The 23,162-nt window shown below is 39.8% G+C and overlaps 1 protein-coding gene across 4 annotated transcripts in view; it reads left to right on the plus strand.

Moving 5' to 3' along the window:
• Window positions 1-11,470, plus strand: part of FER (FER tyrosine kinase) — a 140,714-nt gene extending 129,244 nt beyond the window's left edge. For all 4 annotated transcript variants that reach the window (XM_033164475.1, XM_033164476.1, XM_033164477.1 and 1 more), the window contains 3 exons: window positions 1,680-1,834; window positions 9,146-9,268; window positions 11,053-11,470. In XM_033164475.1, the coding sequence (XP_033020366.1) occupies window positions 1,680-1,834; window positions 9,146-9,268; window positions 11,053-11,198 (424 nt within the window). In that variant the 3' untranslated portion in view covers window positions 11,199-11,470. The remainder of the gene's footprint in view (window positions 1-1,679; window positions 1,835-9,145; window positions 9,269-11,052) is intronic.
• Window positions 11,471-23,162: the final 11,692 nt, after the last annotated feature.

The following is a 23,162-nucleotide window of genomic DNA, read 5'->3' on the forward strand; positions in this document are numbered from 1 at the left end:
CTGCTAAGTGCCACAAAGTTCTGTTTGTTTTCTCTCTCTTCTCTGTCACAAATTCAGCTATCAGTCATTTGCATGAACATGTGAAGAGTTACGTATGGCATGGGGATAGGGGTGCTCACATAAGGAAAAACTAAAATAAAACAGACCTTGGCAAATGTCTATGCTGCTTATAGAGATGACCTGAGGGTGATGGCAGACTATAGTAATTAATTTACAGAGAAATTTCACACACGTATACCGGTATATTATATGCTGCCACTAAAATTACAACTATAATATACATCAGTGTAGAGTTTCCTCTTATCTGTCCCTCTAATTGGCTGATAGAGAGATCTTATAAGCTAGGAAAACATACATCAAAGTAAAATAATAATAATTTTATACCATGAAGCTTGCTGGGTAACCTTGTGCCAATGTTCTATCACTAAAGAGAAGGGTTGTGACCAGGGCTTTTTTTCAGCTGGAACTTACTGGAACTCAGTTCTGGCACCTCTCAGGTAGACGCCATTACCATTATAAGAGAACAAGCAAGGCATTCACGGTGAGTTCCAGCACCTCTTTTTCTTGAAAAATAGCACTGGTTGTTATTATAATGGAAGAAAAAACAAGTCCTTTGAGCTCCTGGAAGAAGGTGAAATGCAGTTCATGTGTGAATAGCAAGGTGCAGGATTGTAACCTTGAGTTTGGTGTCAGTATTGTGATTGTTATTGAAACCATTGATTTTGTGCTCTTGCAAGCAGGCAAGCCCATTGAATTGAGCCAAGGCGACTTTTCATGTCTGTTTGTTTCACTTGGAGATATGGGTTATGTTCTCCCTGTGTTTCCATCCTGCTGTTAAACCAGCAGGTCTGGGTTCAATTTTCCATGCAGCCGTGAAGCTCGTTGAATTACCTTGAACCCAGTCACTATCTCTCAGCCTAAGGTACCACCTAAGAATTGTTGTGAGGGTAAAACGACTGAGAAGGAAATCCATCAATTTATATAGACTCAACTTGGTATATTTTTGAATGGACTTGAACCGACAAGTATTATTTGTTGAAACAAATTTATTTAAAATACTTTGTGAGCTATTTGCTAATAAACGATTAATTTTGGTCTTTCCATGGCTCTAGCCTTTGTGGGGGGTGGGGTAAGGCTATGCTTTACCAAAACCCGTAAAGTCTTAAGGAGAGGCTAAGGACACCATCTTTAAATCAGAAGCTACATCAGGACTATTGCCGGGGGGGGGGGTTGGGCTTTGGAGTTTGTTTCTCATTGGCAATCAGTTGGTATGATGGGGAGCATGTGTGAGCCTAAATCATATATGATTCCCCTGCCTCTTCTCTACCCTTGGCAGTTTTGAGAACAAGACTTTGACTTCAAGCTATGCTATCTCCCCACATCAAATCTCATCTACTGGCCTGCACTCTACTGGAAATAATAACCCTCAAGGGCATCATGGTCACAGTACTCTGTTGCCTTGCATGCACTTATTTTACTATTTCAGTAAAAAATATTTTATTTTCCAGGAGCCATTATGCTTTGTAATCTTACATTCCCAGTGGTGGATGAAGTTTCCCCCCCAGAACAGAATGGATGGGAGGAAACATTCTTGCTCAAGCAGATTTAGGTTTTGAATATCAAAGTACGTTATCGTTTTGTATTGTATTTAAACAAAGGCTGCATCTTTTTCCACACAGGGACCTTGCCGCAAGGAACTGCCTTGTAGGCGAAAACAGTGTCCTGAAAATTAGTGACTTTGGAATGTCTCGTCAAGAAGATGATGGAGTATATTCATCTTCAGGATTAAAACAGATTCCCATCAAATGGACTGCTCCAGAGGCTTTAAACTATGGTAAGGGAATACTGTTGCTAACAGTTTTGGTCCAAAATATGCTGTGTGGTGTCTGAAATATAAAGGAGATGTACAAATATTTGCAAGAAGATATTTTAAGATTTCCCTTTCTCTCAAAAACTAGGACACCACAATTAAACCACGTCTCCTGTCGCTGCCCAGGGCAGGGACCACACTGGGGGGCAGGGCACACCTGGGGGTGCACTCATGCACCGGAGCCCAGCAGAGGAGAGGGGCGGTGAAGCGTCCAGGTCAGACCTGATTTATGAGTGGAGCTGCAGCCAGCTGGCAACTGTACCCTCCCCTCCCTCTCGACCAACCCAGGGGCGGGGCGGCCCTAAGGAGAAGGAGCTGCTGCTGCCCCATTCCCAAAGGCTGGGCCTGGGCACGGCTTCCTTCGATGAGGGAGCCTATCGTGGGGTTGCCTGGTTGCGCCCCCTAAAAAAAAAATTGCCCCCTAGCACACACACACACACACTGCTACTCCACTGCAATTAGATATCACCTCTTTCCCTTAAGGGAATGCTTCATCAAAATAACTAAACATCTCTAATAATTGCCATATTTTAAACATCCATACGAGCTGCTTTCACACAAGCCTCCTTGGCTACTATAATCTGCCTCTGAGGGCCTTCTGTAGTTTTATCTTTGGAGGTGAGGCAGTTTAGGAGCACAATAGGGCCTTTTCAGTTGTTATACCATGACTATAAAATGCTATCCCCAGGCTGTCTCAGCAGACAGTGACTCTGATGTACTTTATATTTCTTTGGACCCTAGATGTTTGGTGGGTGTGTCAGAATCTTGGATGTACACTCCCTAATGTCTCAATAACCAAAACCGATTTATAAAAATGTTACATGGAAAAATACGAGAGAGACATTGCACACACTTATGTAAATCAAGAAAATCTTCAATGAAAAAAAATATTGGATGTAGATACCATGTATAGTTTTTATCTTTGCTGCTCCTGTTCTGTTTTTATGTGATACTGTTGCATTTTTTATCACCTGAAAAATAGGGTATATTTATCCTTTAAATAAACTGATTAAATGCAAGTATAGCCATAGCACTTTGGCTTTGTGGCTAGAGCTTTGTAGTAGATTTCCTTGTAATTTATCCTGATTAGATAAACTTTAACTAAATGAGAACAGATGTAGAATAAAAGTAAATAGAAATGAGTAGAAAATTGGCAATGGATTTTTCAGACTTTTATTCTGGAACCTACTACTTGTGTTAGCAGCTCATGAATTGTCATAGGAGAAGAAAGCAGCCAATATCACCCCCCCCCCCAAAAAAAAACCTTTTAGAGTTATGTACCCAGCACTCTTATGTACTTTCCTGCTGTTGTTTCCCCCCCAAAATAAATAAAAGCACTATTTATAAAGAGGAAAATTGCCTATAATGAGATCAGTTGGTCACAAAAATAGAATAAGCCGAAGTGCTCTAAGTGAGAATGGAAGAACAGGGCACTCTAATGTAGGAAAAGAAGAAACAGCATGTGTGTTTTAGTATTGTGAATGGGTTAGTTAGGAACTAATTAATAGTTACCAAATAATGGTTTATTTTAGGGTGTTCCTCCGCATAGGAACAAGTTTGTACCATTTAGTTGCTCTCCATTAAACTTGCAGTAGAACTCAAATTTCTTTTTGGAGAGAAAGAGTTTAGATTTTAAGAAACAACAAAGTTAAATGTTGGTCTCTCTGTGTGCCATAGAAAGCTGTGCCCGTTGAACCTGTCGGACAGTTGTTTGCATTTCAATGTTAACCGTGGTATTGAGTTATGTCTAGGGATACACGCACATCCCTTACTTCGACCTGAAATAGATTGTGCTTTGGAAGTGTGTAGTTTAGTCGTGCACAAAGGCACCAGCACCACCAACCTCACAGGCCAAAAAAGCTTCAGCAGCGGCAACAGCAGGTGTTCCAGGTCCCCAATAAGGCAAACATTCCTGCTAAGAATGGGACTAGGATTTTAAATTCCACCCCACACCCCCAGCAGGAAAATATAATCTCTAGCCATTTTCACTGCGGAGGCAATCCTCTAAGCATCATGCAGTTTCTCCCCAGTGTCAATTGACACAAATAGTGTCATTTATCCTCTTGGAATGCTGGGAGTTGTAGTCCCTGCCCCTTCTTGGACTCTGCACCTGAAGCACCCATCATCACTTTCAGAGTGCCCAGTGCTCCTGCCTGTCTCCTTTTCGTGCCCCAAGGTAATGAATTGGACCCTTGGGGGTAAAGGAGAAGGGAAGGGATGATGGATGCTTTAGGAACTTGCTGACAGCCATACTCAATGTAAACCTTTTCATGATGAATCAGGGCAGAGGCAATATTAGGAGTTTTCCTATTCAATTTTGTATGCTATCCCTAGTTGTATTTGTACCAAAATTAGTGTTAAACCATGTTGAACCTTAAACCAGACTTTGAAATGAGGATATGAAGCTGGTTAATTCTGAACGGGGAAGGAAGGAAGAGAATTCATAACTGTTCCAAGTGTGTACAAGTCAATGGGAGAATCCTAATTTCTTAACTATGGTTAAGAGTTCAGGGAGCACAGTGCTTGCTTCAGATCCATTTTTCTACATTAAATGCCTTTACTGTTTTTACAAGTGTGCACTTTCAAGTGCGCTTTCATAAAATCTAATAAGGGAATGATTTAAATACACATTTCTTTGCAAGTTATAACTATGTGTAACACATTTCCAATGTTATGTTTTTACTCACATGACTGACTTGCAGGAACAATACTTGGAGTAAAACTGTACTGTACTATGGGAAGCAGTTCAAATTGTTAAATGTAGGGATCAACATTTACATGATGTTGCATTTTGAGGGATTTCATAGCTGAAGCCATGGACCCAAATACTTGCAGAGAGTTATTTTTGAGATGTTCTAAACAATATTATATCCCTGGTCCAAACTACAGTGCTTTTGTGATTCTTAGTTTTCTCAAGAACATTTGTGTAACTATCTTTGTTCATTATATTATCATGGTTCTAGCATAGCTTTATCAATTTTCTATGTCACTAATGCATACCACGAGAGTATATTATTGCCATGCTTTGGGGGCCTTACTGAGACAGGTAATTGAGTCCAGATAACTAATGCTTACCTAAGAAATGTATTACTTCTAACTAGTGTTCCCAAATGTTTTTTAATGGAAGGTGTTAAATTACTAGATGCCAAGCTCTAAAAGGAGAATATATGCAGACTTACAAGAATAATCATACTACCAGCAGCACAGTGGATGTCCATAATTGCTCTTTATCAACCTGGTAGCCTAATTTAAAACAGCATGAAGTGATATTTAGTTTTAAATGCAAACAGAACTTTCTGAGGTCAGAACAGTTAGCATAACCCCAGCTGTCAGTAACATTTATATGTATTTCATTTAGGCTGGTAATGAGCGACATACCTTGTCTTTAAAATATTAAATATTTAGCAGCTGGAAATAGTGTGTCACTGGAAAAACTTCAGTACTTAGAGGCAGGGGTGACGAGGCAGATTTTAAAACTCTAAAGCAGAAACAGTTGCATACCCTCCAACATTTTTCAGCAGGAAATCGGGTCCAGTTATGCCTTGTAAATTCTGAAAACCACTCCCCCCTCCTCATTTGGAAAGAATGCAAAACCTGATGAAGATTCCTATTTGCGATCATACGTCAACCTGTGAGGTACCTGCAATTTATGAGAGAGAAGATGAGGTTCACAGCATCAAGAACCTTTAAGGGCATGTGAACTTGCTTTTTCAGACACCTCCCCCCCCCCCCGAAAAAGGCCAGACAAAGCATCACACAACAAAGTGTAGTTGGTTCCATGAACAGCACAAGTACATTGCCCTTGGAGCAGCCATGGATGAGATGGAAGTGCTCCTGGTGGAAAAATCTTGCATCTACTACTCACGTTACATACAGGGCCAGATTTAGGTTTGATGAGGCCCTAAGCTAATGTGGCCCTTTATATGTCCAGCTGTCCATTGTCAACAACAAATTTTCACTGTTTTTTGTGTTGAATATATGCTATATGGTAATTTATGGACCTAATAGGTATCTAAATCCATTTGCACATAACAAAATATGTATTTTATCAAAGTAATTGTTGAACTGAAATACAATTAAGAAGAAGTATATTAATAGTGATTGGGGGGGGCAAGAGAGTGGGGCCCTAAGCTATAGCTTGTTTAGCTTATATGTAAATCCAGCACTGGTTACATAGGTAGTCTCTTGGTTGTTCCCTGCACCTGCCACTCTTCCACAGCTTATGTGATTGGTTTCAAAAGTACCTCTGCTGTGGAAGAAGAGAAGAAGACAAACTGGCTGACTTAGAAGGCAAAATCCCTCTTCTGTAGGGAATAAAAATAGGTGTACAGGAATTTTGACCTTTTCACATCTGGTATCTAATAGTGTTTTCCAAAGAAGGTGAATGCTTCATCTCTAGACTTTGAACTTAAAGCCAGGGCTCTAATCAATACAGTCCCATCCTGTTCTGTGGAGATATGAAGGTGGCAATCAAATCAATTCCTCTGAAGCATCCATCGCATATGCAGGCAGATGACTCCAAGATACAGGTGGTGCCATAATGTCTGCTACGGAAGTATAAGGGGCTCTTTGGTGTGCTATAGAGATGGTGAAACCCCCAAATCATCTCAGAATGCTGGCCCTAAATAATATACTGCGTATCATTTAACCACAGTATTTATGGGGACAACTGTGGGTAGCACCTTGTATCTGATTTGATTTTGATGTAGTGATGTGCAAATTGATTGATTTCAGTAAATCAGCTGATTTCAATGTGGAGCGCATGGATGATGATCCCTTCACTTGTCATTGCCTTAGGGGAGGGTCTTCACACCTGACCTTGAGTCACAAGGGGCTCTGATACCTTAAACAGCTCAGGACGCAGTACCTCGGGGACGACCTCTTCCCACATAAACTTACCTGGACCTGCAATCATCTTTTTGCCTTTTTTATTTATTAAATTTTTATACCTCCCTTCATCTGAAGATCTCAAGGCGGTTCACAGCATAAAAATGCAAGATAAAAACACAAAATACATAACAAAAAAGAACAGAACAAACCAATAACCTCCCCTTCCCCTGCCTCACTGGAGGCCCTTCTTCATGTGCTTCCTCCATGAGACAGCGGCAACACACAAATGGTCCTTTTCTGTGGTGGCTCCCTGCTTGCAGAATGCTCTCCCCAGAAAGGCTCGCCTGGTGCCTTTGTTCCATATCTTTAAGAGCTAGGCAAAAATATTCCTCTTCTCCCAGGCCTATGGCTAATTAAGCAAGCTATGGCCTTTTAAACTGCCTGGGGAGGGGGACGTTGTTTTTCTTTGTTACTATGGTATGTATTTCTGTGTTTTCATATTGTAAACTGCTCTGTGATGTTCGGATGAAGGGCAGCATAGAAATGTAAAAATAATAATACATAATGTCAAAGTGCTGATTCTCTGGTGCAGGGGTAGCATAGCTACAACTTTCCATAAGCCCCAGTCAGTGATCAGGGATGCTTGGAGTAAGGGCATCAAGATCAACAAATGAAACCTGGTTAGTCTTGGCATAGCCTAATAATTAAAAGCTTGAGGAATGATGTTTGCCTTTTCACTACAGAACGTACCCCTTGCTGAAGTATGAGAAGACCTATCATTATTGGCATTGTGCTGGCTTTTGATGATACATCTTTTTAAACTGGCAGTCCACTGATCTCTGAACCTAGATCCCCCTTCTAAATTATCGTGTTGTTTTAATGGAATCATTTTGCTGCATATTTTACTTACGGTTTAAACTTCAATGTTTTAATGGGATTGTTTTAGTGTGTACTTTAACTGTGTGTTTTAATTATGGATGCTTATATTTTAATGCCTGTGTAATTAGTTTTTAAACTTGTAAATGACTTGGAAGCCTATTTTGGCATTAAGGAATATATTAATTAATTAATTAATTAATTAATTAAATTTCTGGTGTGTACCACATTGGCTACTTTGCTCTGCAGTGCTGAGGATATATACCTCTCCAGAGATTATTCAAAATGCCAAAAGAACCAGTTCTGGAAATATATTTCACATAACTCTTTTTTAAATTTTAAAAAAAGGAATGAGAGAAAAATATGCCGTGCTTCATAGCCTTGTGTATGCATGATCAGTTGCTATTAATGGCAATACATTAAGTCCTCTAGCTTCTAAATTTTGTGGACACCATCTTCCCCAAAAAGTGGGTATTGGTGACCAGCTGATAGCTGGGTTCAGAGCCGGTTTCTTTAGGAGCAGTTGTAACACTGCCTCTTTCAGTACAGCAGGGACCACCCATTCCCTCCTGCAGCAAAGTGTTAACCACACTCTGAACCCAAACAGTGACCTTCCCCCCTTTTTGCTAGATTTGATAAGCCAAGAGGGACAGGGATCAAGGGGGCACATGGTCAAGTGCATTGCTGGCAGTATCTTGTGCTCATCAACTTATTGCATAAGGTGAACCTGTCCCCAGAAAAGGTCCTTGATAGCAGCACTGGGTACCTACTGTCCCAAGTAGGTTCTGTGCATTCACAGTTGTACACTGAGAGTTTGTGTCACACTAAATATTCTGTGCAAGGGGTGGACAAGTCCAAGGTTTTTTCTCCATGAAAAGAACATGCCAGGGCCATGTGCACTTGCTGGCTTTCGTGGTATTTCTGAAACTGGGGTGCCTGACGCTCAAGGAAAGACTATGTCCCAAACACATCAAAACACTTACTCTGAAAGGAAAATCTAAATAAGACTATCCAAGTATTAGATAATTCATCATGAGAATGTTGCAGGGCAGTATTCCATCCCTACTTTGATAAAATACAATCGCTGCTTTCAGGAGAAGATTTTTTCAAAAAATAGTACACATCAACGAAAAGCAACAAAGCAGGCATAGGCAAACTCAGCCCTCCAGATGTTTTTGGGACTGCAACTCCCATCATTCCTGACCACTGGTCTTGTTAGCTAGGGATGATGGCAGTTGTAGTCCCAAAACTTCTGGAGTTTGCCTATGCCTGGCAACAAAGGGATGTTTTAATGTCTTGTATTTAGGATCTGATTCCCCAAGTAGAGAACACACATACACATATCATAATTTGCAAGGATGTGCCCAGTCATGAGATTGCAAAATAAATGCAAAGGAATTGACCAGGCTTCCTAGTGTCATCTATTTCCTTGTCTTTTATTTTGGCACAACTGTGGAACACTGTAAGCTTACCACAGCTTCAAATGTAAGCATTTCATGTATTGGCAGAATTACTGTACCATCCGCTTATTGCCTATCCGCTCTATTTTTATTTTTATTTTTCTGGTAGGGCGATACACTTCTGAAAGTGATGTGTGGAGTTACGGAATTTTCCTCTGGGAGACCTTCAGTTTAGGTGTCTGTCCATACCCAGGAATGACTAATCAGCAAGCACGGGAACAAGTGGAGAAAGGTAATTGCTGCATGTCACACCATTTATGATTAATTCCATTGAAGACTAAGAATTCTTCTAATGCTTTGTGCGCCTTGGATGTATCAGACTCAGGGCAAAGGTCTCTGATGTGAAGAAATTCCAATCTAACTACGAAGTTTCCAAATAGGGATGGATCATCATGAGAAATAACATTATTGAAACATTACAGAAGGTTTTGTGTTAGCTGATTATTTTGGTCTTTGATTTCTGTTTTGTAGAAATGGGTGGCCAGTGACTAATAATTAAAAGTCTGATAATTAAAAACTTTATGCCATGAGAACTATCCAGGAGCTGGTTTCAATATGGGAAATGTATGAGGAGCTGGCCTCTGGCTCAAGAAAGCTATGTTGCAATAAATTTATTGGATTTTCAGTTTTCATTTTCCTTAATACCTTTAAATAAAATCGAAGGCAAAGGATCCATAGTGATGTTGATCAAGTTCAGCCTCCAACTGGGCCAATGTCATTCAAATATTGTATAGGTCAGGTCAGGTCAGAAAAATGAGGGGAAAGTAATTAAAATACAAAGTGGGAATAGCGTAGAATGATATGTTGCTTAACTTAACATCTTATTCGCTGAATTCAAATTGTTCACCTGAAAGGGTGGGAAGGACCCATTTAGTTGGCTCTGCTCATTTGCATCCAGAATTCAGTTGCATTCTCCTGTGACCTAGGATTTCATCATGATAGAAGTGGTTTCCGTGATGGTAATAGCATATGTGAATTTGGCCCAAGGCACACAGACTACCTGAACAGAATGCTCTGTGTGATAAAGATAGTTATAACTGATTTAAATCTCGGTTAACATTTTATTCATTAAAGGTCTATATGACCTGATATGAAAGGGATAAACGGATCTTGCTTAGTTTGGCAGAGGGACACTTACCAGCATGAGTCTTGTTCCTCAGGCATTGGGAATTCTAGTTCCACCTTCCTTACCTCCATCAAGTTGCTACTTCTTGGACCTCATTAAAAGAACTGTCCTTTTGTGGTGGAACTCACCAACACGTTATCAATCCTTTCCTTAAGATCCACATTGCAAAAGTCAACAATATGCCCATAGATTTTTGAAGCAGTTTCCTATCTTTGAGATAATAGAGCAGGCAGCCTGTTCCTTCCAGGCTTGCCAGTCATAGTTAGTTTAGAGTGACCAGTGACTCTGCCTCCTAGGAAGATTTTTCATGTTTGAGCAGCAGGGAAAAGGTGCTGTAAGCTGATTGAGGAAAGAAAACAATTTGCTGTGTGCAAGAAGAGTCAAATTCAGAATGTGATTGGGTAGGAGAGAGAAACCTGATTAGAAATGGTTGAAGCTAGAAGAAAGAAAGAGCAGGGAGCATAAGGAAGCACCAGGAAAGGTGAAGGTATGATTAAGGCTGCAGTCCTATGCATACTTTCCTGGAAGTTGTTCAGATGAAATCAGTAAAACTTCAGAATAAATCCCCAAAGGAAAGGCAGGCAGTCACAATGTAAAGGTAATGATATCAGAAGCTAAAACCTGTATCAAGAAGCAGCAGAAGGACCCAAAATTGCAATTAATGCTAAGGTAATTAATGCTCAATCAGGTTTTTGTGCCATTCATATTCCAGTCTTGCAGACTGGCGTGGTGTGAAAAGTCTTTAAATGTTTTCAAATGCAGCACCCAAATATTCTTCGCAAATCAACTCTGAGGAAGTTTGGTTGGTCACTGAATTTTTAATTGTGGTTTTCCCCCTCCTTTCGCTTCTCAATAGTCATCTTCTTTCCATTTCTTTCTTAATATGGTAGGCTATCGAATGTCAGCACCTCAGAAGTGCCCAGAGGAAATCTATAAAATAATGCAACGGTGTTGGGATTACAATCCTGAAATGAGACCGAAATTCAGCGAAATTCACAAAGAGCTCTCTGCATTGAAAAAGAAAGTGGCCTCATGAGAAGTTAGCAGGACTCAAAACTAGAGGACTCTTTTCTCCTTTTCCAGAAAAGTAATATTTTATGTCATGAACACTACACTTTTATACATTTCTTTCAATATTCTTCTAGAATTCTTTTTTAAAAAACAAAAAAATGGTTTGTATTCAAGTGTGCCAGGCTGAAAATGTCAAAGATATCTATGTTAAAGAGAGAGCGCTCTGCCAAATGCTTTATATCTGATCACAGTGATGCTGTCATTTAGGTTATATGTAAATAGACAACATATAGTATGTGTATAGGTTTTGTGTTGTTGTTTTTAAAGAACTCTGGCTACTTTCAATTAGCAAGATAACTCCCTAATCTTTTTTTCTGGGCTTTACCTCTGCTTTGATTCCAAGTCCACACAGTGCATGCCAGGTGGTTTATGCACGAAGGCAGGCACATTTTTGTTACCTTCATTTAAAAGAATATACAATATAACAACAAACAAACAAAAATACCAGCTAACACAGCCTTGGATTTATGTGTATTCTTACTCTAAAAGATCTTAATAGAACAGTTTGATTACAGAATGGAACTGCATGCATATATTTCTAGCAGATATTTCATGACAGTAAATATTCCCTATACCCCTCCAATTTTTTAAACCAAGAAAAATTAGGCACAATTCACAAAGCGCAAATCTATATGGTCTGGCTGTTATTGGGGGGGGGGGGGAGCACAGAATAAAACCAGATGTGAGCCTTATGTATGATGCATCTGTCAGGAAAACACTGCAGATGATCTGTTTTTCAGAAGGATGAGCTGCAGCAGTGCATAGTTGTTCTTGAATGTGTGCATTCAGAAGTGCTCTCTGCAAGAAACATGTTTGAGAAGGAGAGTGGCATATAATGAAGGTAACCAGTAACACTGAATTTGGATGGGGAGGGGAAAGTGACTTACTCAATTGATATTTGGAAGATTTGTGACTTGATGTTCCTATTCAATATGCAGCTGAAGCAAAGAAAAAAGGAAGAATTGTATTTCATGTACACTTTCCAAAGGGGGAATGTATTTTTCAGTAGCGGGGGGCTGGGGGGGGGATCCTAATGGCGGGGAAACTAACAAGGAAATGTTATCTTCTGTATATAGTATCTGGCACACTGAACAAACTACAAAGTCGAAACATTAAGTTGTGGAACTACATTTCCCTAATTATGCTCAGATTCTGCTGGGTTTATTCAGTTGACAAAATGCAAACTCCAAAAAGACAAGTGAGCACCAACATATTATTACCAAGGTCTCCTACAATTATACCCTTTCCGGGCTATTGTGTAAGTTGATGGTATGATCCTGACCTCTTGGATCTTCAGTTGATGAGTCTTGGTGCAGGAGTTTCAGCTTGTGCTGAAGAGGCAGCAAAATGATGGCCACAGTGTGTCAGCACATTGATTGTTTCTGGCCCAGGGGAATGGAGATGAGGAAATTTAAAAGCGTTTTGAGCCTCAAAACGGCATTCTTTTGTACAGTAGGACCAAGATGTAGGTGAAGTCTTTGACTGCTTTACATGTTACCTGTTTGGCTGACCCTGCTGGCCAGAACACATTTGCTCTTCTGTGTGTGTGTGTGTGTGTGTGTGTGTGTTTTTGTGATAGTACAGAGTGGTGATGTTGAGCAAGGTAAAGTATACTTTTAGTCTAGAAAAGTTGATGTCATTAACATGATGATAACTTTTATTGTTGGATTTAACAGTGGAGTCCATTGTAGATGGACTTGTTAGCAGTCTAGCACAGGGGTTTCCAGGTGATTCTTGCCTTATTACACCTTACTACACCAGGACAGGTCAATGAGTTCAGAATCTAATGGAGAAGGAAAGGGGGTGGGAAGAAAATATAGTGTTGCATAGCTTAGCCTGGCAGTTTATTTAGCAGTGGGCATGTGCTGATCTTTGTTCAACACAAATAGGAAATATTAGTTAAATACGGTGACCCTAAAGGGATCCACAACAGTGTGCCTTAATTCATTGGCATTGTTATCTAAAATGCACAAGGTCTGAATGCTATCACCATATGGGGGGAAACACCACCAATCGCCTAGCTTTAGGTCTTCATCTATGCATTCACGTAAGGGCAAGAATGTACCTTCTTTTATTCACTGTGTTCTTAATTTTTGTCTTAAGTGTTAATATTTTTATATACGAGAGACTATACCATTTCTTTAAAGTCTTCTGAATGTACTCTTGTCTTTCAACAATGAAAAGGACAGCTCTTTGTCTTAATTCAATTAGCAGGACTTTCTGTCCTGTTCTTGTACAGATGTAAAGGATAAACACTATTTATATTTCATTTATGTAAGCAGATTTGCAATTCATGTCAGACTGCTGCTCAAATTGAAAATCATTTTCCAAACATGGGATACCAGTAGCATTTAGAATTTGTTCTGGCTGTCCTAAAATCAGGGGTCAACTGAAGATCACTAACTTCTGGGATATTGTTGGTTGACTGATAAAAAAAAGTAAGTCTAGTGTATTGGCAGTTTTCTTCACACCATCTTGTGAATCACTCTCTTAGAAAAAGACACCTGCCAATGCCTGTTGGAATTATGTACGTTAGGAAGTTAAATTCATTCCAGATGCATGTAGACATAAACTATTAGTTGCAAGGATTTGGTCAAAAGAACGAGGCTGTCTAATGCACCCCTGCTCAGTGAAGTTTATTAAAGCTGGGGAAACTGCATTCCAAGCTGCTTTCTTAATAAAGTAAAAACTTTGCATTATTATAAAATTGTTATTTGTTACAGGATTTATATAATTAGTCTCTTAGAACAACATTAGAATCACACACACACACACACACACACACACACACACACACCAACCCTCTTTCTTGGGAATATGCAATATGAAATAGATATTTTCATTTATATTGTTCCGTAGCAGTGTACATTAATGGCCTTTGTATGTGCTGAAATTGTGTTTATCTAGGAAGCAAGTTTGCTTCCACGTTAGCATTTCACAAATAAGCGTAAAAACCTTTAAAAAGATACAGCACAAAGTGCAATTTGGAACTTGGCAATTTGAGCCTCTTTGCCACAGTCACTTTTCATTTTCAATAAATATGATTTTTTAAAGGGAGTTTATAGTGCAAATTCTGAATGGAACTAGAATCCTGAACAAATAAATTGCTATTAGGAGAATCAAAGGCTTATTACATTTACTGAAATGTGCAATATTACAAAGATCTCTATTAAAAAACACAGTGTGAGGGAACCTTTAACTGTCCTCACTGTTACAGTAATTTTCCAATGTACCATAGTCCCCAAATATTTGAAGCCTTTCATTTGATGTATGAAGTTATTTATAGATGCAGCAAATGCCAACTCTTTGCTTTTATAAATATTGAAGCAGATACTGGAACAATGTTGCCAAACAGCAATGTTTATGCAATAAGCCACTGGCTCGTTTGGTTAGAAAACAGCTGTAAGGAAGAAGAAAAAACACTTCAGTTGTTTTATTGTGTTTCTGTTTTTATCTTCTGGGTTATCAACTGACCATATTGGCTGGTGACCTCGGTTGGCATTATGTTGGCAGTAAGTTACAGAAAGAAAGTAATAAAAATCACAGGCTGTTATCATTGCTGTTTTTATATATTTAAGCTGCTGGCTAACATTTTTTGTATTTCAATTTGCTTTCAAAAAATTACCAAGAAGAACTTTTAACCCCACCCCTTTTAGCTGGATGAAAACATGGAGGTATGCAAGGGTTTTCATTAGAGACACAGCCTTCGTTCATATCGTTTGTGATGGCTCTTTCTCATGGCCAGTTATGTGTTGTTGTTTTATAATCATCTGAATAGGTGCAATATAAGGTGTTTTGACTTCCCATGCCTTTTCTTTACAAAAAGCACTTATTGGGGACCCTGATCTGGATTAGGACTGTGGGAGAGGAATTAATTCTTCTCTCACCTCTGCAGAAGTTGTAGGGGTGAGCTGTAGGGTGTAGCTGTAGCTGGGGTAGGGTGTGGTTTCATCAGGAAAATGGTGGGAGCAAAAGCAGGGTTAACTCTTCCTTTCCCCTGTGTCATGGTCCCGATCCAAATCGAGGGAGGTTTTTAAAATTATTTTATTATTATTATTTTAGAGAACTATGGTCAGTCCCTAAACACCCTATTCTAAGCATACTATTAATGTAGCATATAGCTTTGGTTCTTACTAGATTGCTTAAAAACTTGAATGAGAAAAGAGGACTTTGGGGTTTTATCATACAGCAATCTGGCCCTTGAATAACAAAATCAGATTCTCTACTAACCACAATAATTATATTCCTTTTGTCAGTCAGCTGAACAAAGAGAGATACCTAAATCCGACTTCACTCTGAATAATTAAATGGACAAGAGATCCTTTTTGAGCGCAAGAAAGCCAATAAATCCTGAAGCACAAAACCGTACATTTAAAGTTTGCCACTTCTTAGTTTTAGAAATCATTTGTTCTGATAAGTTTGGGGTTTTCTTTGTGGCCTTGTGTTACTTTTCTTCTGAGCTCAGCTATCTGCATGCACGTCCACCAGCGCCTGTTTTCTTGTGAAACCTAAGGCAGAAACTGGTTGAACTCTTGCCCAGACGTGGCTCTCTTCTCTCCTCAGATGTTAAAATGTTAGATCTTGAAACACTGAAAAAATGTGCAGAAGGTCAGAGTGTACATAGCTAAAAGTTACATCCCTCCTTCCCTTTACAGCCGGCAAACATGTTAGGCAGCATTTGTAAGCAAAAGAACTTTCCTTGTGTTCAGAAGAAAGTTATCAACGAGAAAGAAAGCAAAAGTAAAGGAGATCTAGATGGCTTTAAATGACCTTGCATTTTTAAAACTCATCATGCAGCAATTGATACGATAAGATAAGAATGAACAACATGTTCACTTTTAGGGTATTTGTTCCAAAATGTTCATCTTGGATCAAAAGTATTTGCTGCGTTATATGCAGAAAACTACGGTCTTGCTGGCATGCAAAATGTACTTGCTTCAGGTAGCAGTCTTTCTGAAGCCATTCCTCCTTCCCCCATTTTTTTGTGACAATAACAGGCCTGCTTCATATGTTGCATATGTGTGCTTGGAAGAAAGGTGCAGCCAGTCCCAGCTTTGGGTTTCATGGGTTTGTCAGCCTACTGCCATCATACACACACTGGATTGCATCCAAAGTTTCCCTTCTTCCAAAGGAAGAACCTTTGGATGCCTTTGGAGAACCTTTGGATGCCACCCATTCCATCTTTAAAATGTGTGAAGAGGCCCTAATTTTTTTCATTAAAATCTTACGTGTGAAACCTTCAATTGTGATTGATCAATATTAACTCCAAACCATTAACCTTGGTGCAGGGTCCAGAATTCTATGGAATCCTCTCCCATCAATCCTTGCATCCTCATTCAAAATATAGCTTATTCCTGTAGGAATTTTTGGATTGATTTCTGCAGATAGTCACTTGAGGTAGGTCAGGCCACATGTTGTGAAAGTAGAAAAGGTTACGTCAAAGGAGTTAGCAAAGTTTTTTTTTTTTAAGCCTTTTATATATGGTCTCTAGGAAATATGATGTTTTGGTTTGACACTATCTCCCTAAATCTTGGGATTTGAAGATCTGATTAGACGCACAGCCCAAGGGGCTTGTGGACACTTGAGTCAGGCTACTTTGTTGTTCAGTTAGACACCCAGATTGTATTGCAATTTGCCGTCAAAACTTTCATTTTGACAAGTAGTTTGTTCGTTCAACAGGGGAAGCTGCAGTTTGATAAGCACAAGATCCATTAAGCGAATGGAACTGGTCTTGTAGGGTTTTTTTTTTTTTTTTAATCCTGGCCTCTATTTCCAAATACATAATCTGGATACATATATTAAAGACCCTTAACCTAAATATTCTGGATTGCTGATGGTAAATGCATAAATAAATATAGAATCTGCATGCAAAATAATATTGGAAGAAAACTGCATAAATTGATGAAAATACGATGTGCAGCTACCCTTCTATGCCCTCAACAGTTAATCTTAGATTGATTCCCTTATGCACAGGAATTGTCCAACTAAGGTAACTGTTTCTTTAAATAGAACCTTGGGGCCTTGCATCATACAATCAACTATGTATGTTCTGTAGAACCTGCATAAAATACAATTTGACAAAAGGGTGGATAAAATGTGCAAGACAGCTAAATCATGTGATAAGTTTATCACTAGGAAGTGAGAACCAGCCGAACTCCTGTAATTACTGGCAGGTTTTTACCTTTTGGTGTTATTTTAGCTCTGATTGCAAAATACAGACTTCCTCGTTCTGCAGAAATAGGGCACGGAGTACATCAAGGGAAGACGGAGAAGCCCTCTAGCAATGCCATTAACAATCCAAACCAAGGGGAGCTGTGTGTAAGAAAAACAACTTTCTAAAGCAAGAAAAGGAGGCCAGTGCTGTTATTAGTTTACAGAAGGAAGGTACCTCTTCAAAGTGAGAAATGTAAGAGCCAGAAGAAACATATCAGAGTAGGTGATCTCAAATGTATCAAAGAATAGCACAGGAAATTATTCTTTTTTGGGGGGAGGGGGGTATTCATAGAAGTACAAGGCAGGAAAAAAACAGGCTTCTAGCTGTATAGACAAGCAGGATAATAAAGATTTTTATGTACAGACAAATCCTGCCTGTATGTTATCCCACGGCTGGTCTTAGGGGAATACCAGAAACATTTTACTGGTTTAACTCTGTGCCATCTGCAGCAGACCTTCTTTCACCATAACTTTCTTTCTCAAAGATTGTTGACTCATGCCTGTGCTTATTAGAAATGAGTCCTTTCTCTCTTTGGTGCTAAAGCAATTGCAAGGTCACATGACTAGGCAAGGAGGACCCCACCGCCCGCCCCCCAAGAATGGTCGATTTGACAGTCACAGAACTAGGTTTACTATTTTTTTAGCTGTTCCCATGAAATTGAGTAAGGTCATAGGGGGCTTATTGTCAAACCAGAGTAGAAGAATTTTAGATATATTGAGTAGTAGACGCTGCAATTGTTTACAGCTTTTTACATATATGTATTTTGGTGTGGCTTTGAGTCTTTTTCTCTCATTTTTTTATTTTTTTTAGTTAGTGCCAATATATGCACCAGCAGGTTTAATATCAGGTAAAGCACCTTTTATGCTCTTTTGTTGTCTAAAAATAATATATTTGTGAAACACATTGATAATACATAACACTGGAAAGGGTTGCATCTTCCCAAAAAGTACAGGTGCTTTAAAAAAAAAGGGAGGAAAGGGAAGCTTTCCTGGCTTTTAACAAGAGTCAAAATGATAGCTTATGTATACTTATTAGTTACCTGTTCTTTGTAATTTTAACAGATCTACATTTTATCTTTTATTTATTTGCCTTTTTATATTCCTGTTTGAACTGAAGTTAACCTTATTTCACTTTCCTAGCCTGTTGTTTTGTTTATATATAAAAAAGGGATCTTCTGTGTTCTTAGAAAATCTGCAAATAGTTTTGAATGGCCTCTTTCTCTTTGGACCAATTACCACTAACAGGTCAGCAAGACCTTTTTTTACTGTATTCTTTCAATAAATGTACAATATTTGTATTGGATGTGTCTCAAATTTTGTTTGGTGCTCAGGGGTTAATTTTACTCTTTTTCTTCCTCGTTTAGAGAAATTGTACATTATACAGACAAACACTAATAAATGCTAGTCACCCAGTTCTCAGAATTTGCTGGGGGGGGGGCAAATTATGAGAGAACAAATCTTACGTTGGAGGGTACAGTCGTACCTCGGAAGTCAAACGTTTTGGCTCCCAAACCGAGTGTTCTGGTTTGCTAACGTTCTTTTGGAACCTGAACATCCGACGCGGGTTCCGATTGGCTGCAAGAGCTTCCTGCAGCCAAAACAGATTGGTGAAACTATGCTGCAGTACCTTTGCAAATACTTGTCCACGAAGGAAGGTCAGTCTTGCGTTTTCTATGCTAAAATATACCCCATGCAAAATATTTACTTATTCAACACTGGGAAATGTTTTATATTCTATAAGGGCTCAGGTTTGGCTCAGCTCTTGTTTTGTAAACTTGAATTCTGGTTAAAAGTCCCGCTCAGAAGAAGGGTTTTTGTTTTCTTCTGACAGAGGTCTCCGAAATTCGACATTCCCCAGCGTCTTTTAAATATTTGAGACTGTCTTAGCCCACATTGCTTTCTTTCTGCTTGAAGTCTTATTCTGACTCTAATGCTTGCTGTCAGTTTAGCCAATTATATAAAATCCCAAGGGATTTTCAGGGCTGGAAGTTTGTTGATTTAAATATATATATATATAGTTTTGAGGGTAAAACGCTAGAGATGGATGAAACAACGAAGAACAATATTAGGAGACAACTTTTCAACTCCAGCTTCTTCCGTGGGTGATAGATGGTGGATGGAAATCCCTTTTTTGGTTCCCAGGTACTTGGTTGCACATCACAATCTCTGAAATGTGAAGTACATAATGTTTCTATTAGGCTAATGAGGCTTTTTAAAGCCTTTGATCTTCATCCAACTTAGGTGTTTGAAGCAAAAATAAAGGTGGATTTTATTACGTGTCTAGGCTAGTGGTAGATGTGAAATTTTCAAGCTGGGGACTGTAGCTTTTAACCCCTGCATGTTTTGCTTCCCTCACCTACTGCTTGCTGATCAGCCCTTACATTGTGTAAATAAAGCTTAATAACTTGGTTGCATGGTGTTGGTGGAGTGAAATGGATAAAGAGTTTGAGATGTAAGCCATGAAGTTTTGAAGTTTTGGTTGGAAGATGTAAAGGAAATTCTTAGTAAGAGGCTATGCCTTGGGGGAGGGGGGGTTAATGGGTTTTTGCTGCTTTTCAAATATGGCTGAGATCAGAAAAGATGAATAAAGGACTTTCCCTATATTAAAGATGAAAAAGACTTCAAGGATGGCTCCAATTCAGATTTTAACCTCAGCAATGAACCCCCCTAAGGTGTGTCCAACTTTTTATCTCTTAGCTTCATCCTTCTGTTTCATTTAGAGTAATTTACTTGGCTGCCAATGTTGGTGTAAAGGTGAGAGAAGCACTTTGGGCACTCTGAAGTTCAATCTAAATGCTATTCTTTTATTTCATACTGAATATGGGAAGCTCATAAAATGAGGAAAGTGCTGTGAATTCCTTTTGCTTAATTTAAATGCGGACCTCAAGTGAAGTGAGAAGTGAGCACCAGTGAACACACCCCAACATCAAACACCTGAAAGACCACCTTCTTCCTTTTAGACCCTCTCAGGTGCTAAGATCAGCAGAAGGAGCCCTCTTGGTTGTTCTTCCATCCTCAGAAACTTGTAATGGCCCAGGAGAAGGATTTATCTGTGGTAGCCCCTAAGTTGTGAAATTCCCTCCCTACAGAATTAGATCTGGCACCTTCATTATACATCTTTCGGAAAATGCTGAAGGTGCAGCTCTTCACCCTGGCTTTTCACACTTGAGATGTATATTTTTGAGACCCACCTTATTTTTGAAATTTTAGGTCGTTTTACACTGTTTCTAATACGGTGTTTTAATGAAGCTTCAGTGTCATAATGTTTATCTGAGCTCCACTCTGTCTTGCATTGCTGACCCTTTCACTTCTGACCTTATCTCCTAGATGCCCTTCATTCATAGTTACTGGCTCTCTCCAAAGTGCTGCCTATGAGCCAACCCAGACCCTGGGCCAACCCTGTCCTTTCCTGGTCCACTTCCCTGACCCTTAAGTTGATGGAGTTAAGTCTTGAATGGATGTTAAGTTGGAGCTAGTGCAGACTAGTGGTTCATCCAGCTGAGAAAATCTCTAATAGGAAGAATTTTTTTAAAAAAACAAGGCTTTTTAAGCAGACCGTTTTGACGCTGCTGTTGGATAATAATGGGAAGAGTTGTGAAAAACTGGGGACAACTTCTCTCTTTCAAACCCTGCAACCTCTAAAGGTCAGGAGAAGTAGAGCCTGCCAAGAAGTCCCTGCTAATTAGATGTGGTGGCAGCAGAAGGGAAAAAAAGATGGAAATGGTGGAAATGACATTAGTTCATAACTTGGGGAAATTTAAAATCCCCATGCGGAATGTGTTATGATTGGTGCAGCGGATGCATTTTAAAACTTCTCTCTGGTGTCCTAAGCAGACACCAAAACCTTGAAGATATGGAACGCTTGTAATAAACACTGTGTCCGACACTTGGACTGAATCAGAGAAGTACGGTTCAGATAACACAGAACTTTGGAGAGTCGTAGAGCTGGCATTCCATGCTGAAGATTTATCAAAGGGAAACGTGGAGGAGGGCAGTGATCTGATAGTGGGAGAATGCTACACAGATTTAGCTTGTGTCATCACTGACACCCTGTTGCAACCAATTAGACTCCAGATCAAGTCATCTAAGCATGCCATTCATAAGACCTGTAAAAACAATGCTGGTAGGGAGAATGTGGGAGTTGGGCACCCGATCTCTTCAAAGAAGCCTATTGCTCCTCCGGGGGTAAGAACAAGAAAAGAAAAGCAAATACAGGGATGCCTCAGGTGGATCAACTCATAAAGCACACCGGAAAGCATTTAATTGAAGAGTTATTTCCTGCCCTTTGCAGCCTGCATGCTTGATGGACACGCCTGCTGCTCACCCTTCCATACCAGTCTTCATGGACAAGTAGCAATCGGAAGAGGCCTCCACGATGCAGCCAAAATGGAACTTCCATGCAGCTAGCAACGAAATCAGATATTTGCATGGAAATTGCAGAGGAAGCCCCTGCGTTGATATTTCATCCACAGGCTCTGTTTAAAGAGCCAAGGAAGACCAGCTATAAATCACCTGCCCTGTTGTAAGGTCGTCCTATTAAGCCAAGAGGACTACATCAGTGTTTGTGAATTGGCCTCCTAGGAAATGCCGAGTGATAGTGATAAATTACCCCAATAGGAAACAGCCTTGTGTCTTCTGGCTAATTAACTGAAAACGTTATCTATGAACCCGGCCATTGCAAAGACCCTTGGTTAGAAAAGCAATCTGTGCGAAGCTTAGGAGTTATTTGAAGAAATCCATTATTAAAGCCAGGTTGGGTAAGTAATTGGTATGGGGTGTTTTAAACCCCCTCAATCTGTATCATCGGAGGCCAAGCTGTTTCTGTAGATCCTGTAATTATGGTCATACACTTCTTGTCCCTACTTCCAGAATCTGAATGAGTTATTAACCTTTAAAGTTTAGTGGGATTTCCTTATAAAATGGAGTAAGGTGGTGCAGGAGAAATGAGTAAATTGTGCCTGCACTTATTGAGAAGTTAAATCTAAAAGAAAAATATAAGCAAAACATGCTCTCTCTGAAATCATACTGGCATTGTAGCAGTTCACCCTTTGGACACAGGTGGCGCTGTGGTGTAAGCCACTGAGACTTGGGCTTGCTGATTGGAAGATTGGTGGTTCGAATCGCCGCAATGAGGTGAGCTCCCGTTGTTTGGTCCCAGCTCCTGCCCACCTAGTAGTTTGAAAGCACATCAAAGTGCAAGTAGACAAATAGGTACCATTCTGGCGGAAAGGTAAACGGCGTTTCCTTGTGCTGCTCTGGTTTCGCCAGAAGTGGCTTAGTCATGCTGGCCACATGTCTGCAGACAAACATTGGCTCCCTCGTCCAGTAAAGCTAGATGAGCGCCACAACCCCAGAGTCATTTGCGACTGGACTTAACTGTCAGTGGCCCTTTACCTTTTTACCAGGGGAAAGGACAATAGCAGATGTAACTAACACAGGTGTAGGGAAAACTCTCCACACAGCAACAAGTGAGGAAATGCCCCTCCCCACCTCCTGTAATCCCAAGTATTTAAAGCACCTGAGTCTCCCCAATAAATCCTGGGAACCTGATTGTTCATGGTGCTGGCAATTGTAGCTCTGTGAGGAGTAAACTATAGGTCCCAGGATTATTCAGAGGGAGCCATGTCCTTTAAAAGTTACGGTGTGGCCATGATCTCTCAAATACCCCAGAAGCTTCTATTTGCATTTCAAACAAACACACAAAGACTACGACTTC

This window comes from Lacerta agilis, chromosome 11, assembly GCF_009819535.1.
Source record: "Lacerta agilis isolate rLacAgi1 chromosome 11, rLacAgi1.pri, whole genome shotgun sequence".
NCBI lineage: Eukaryota > Metazoa > Chordata > Lepidosauria > Squamata > Lacertidae > Lacerta > Lacerta agilis.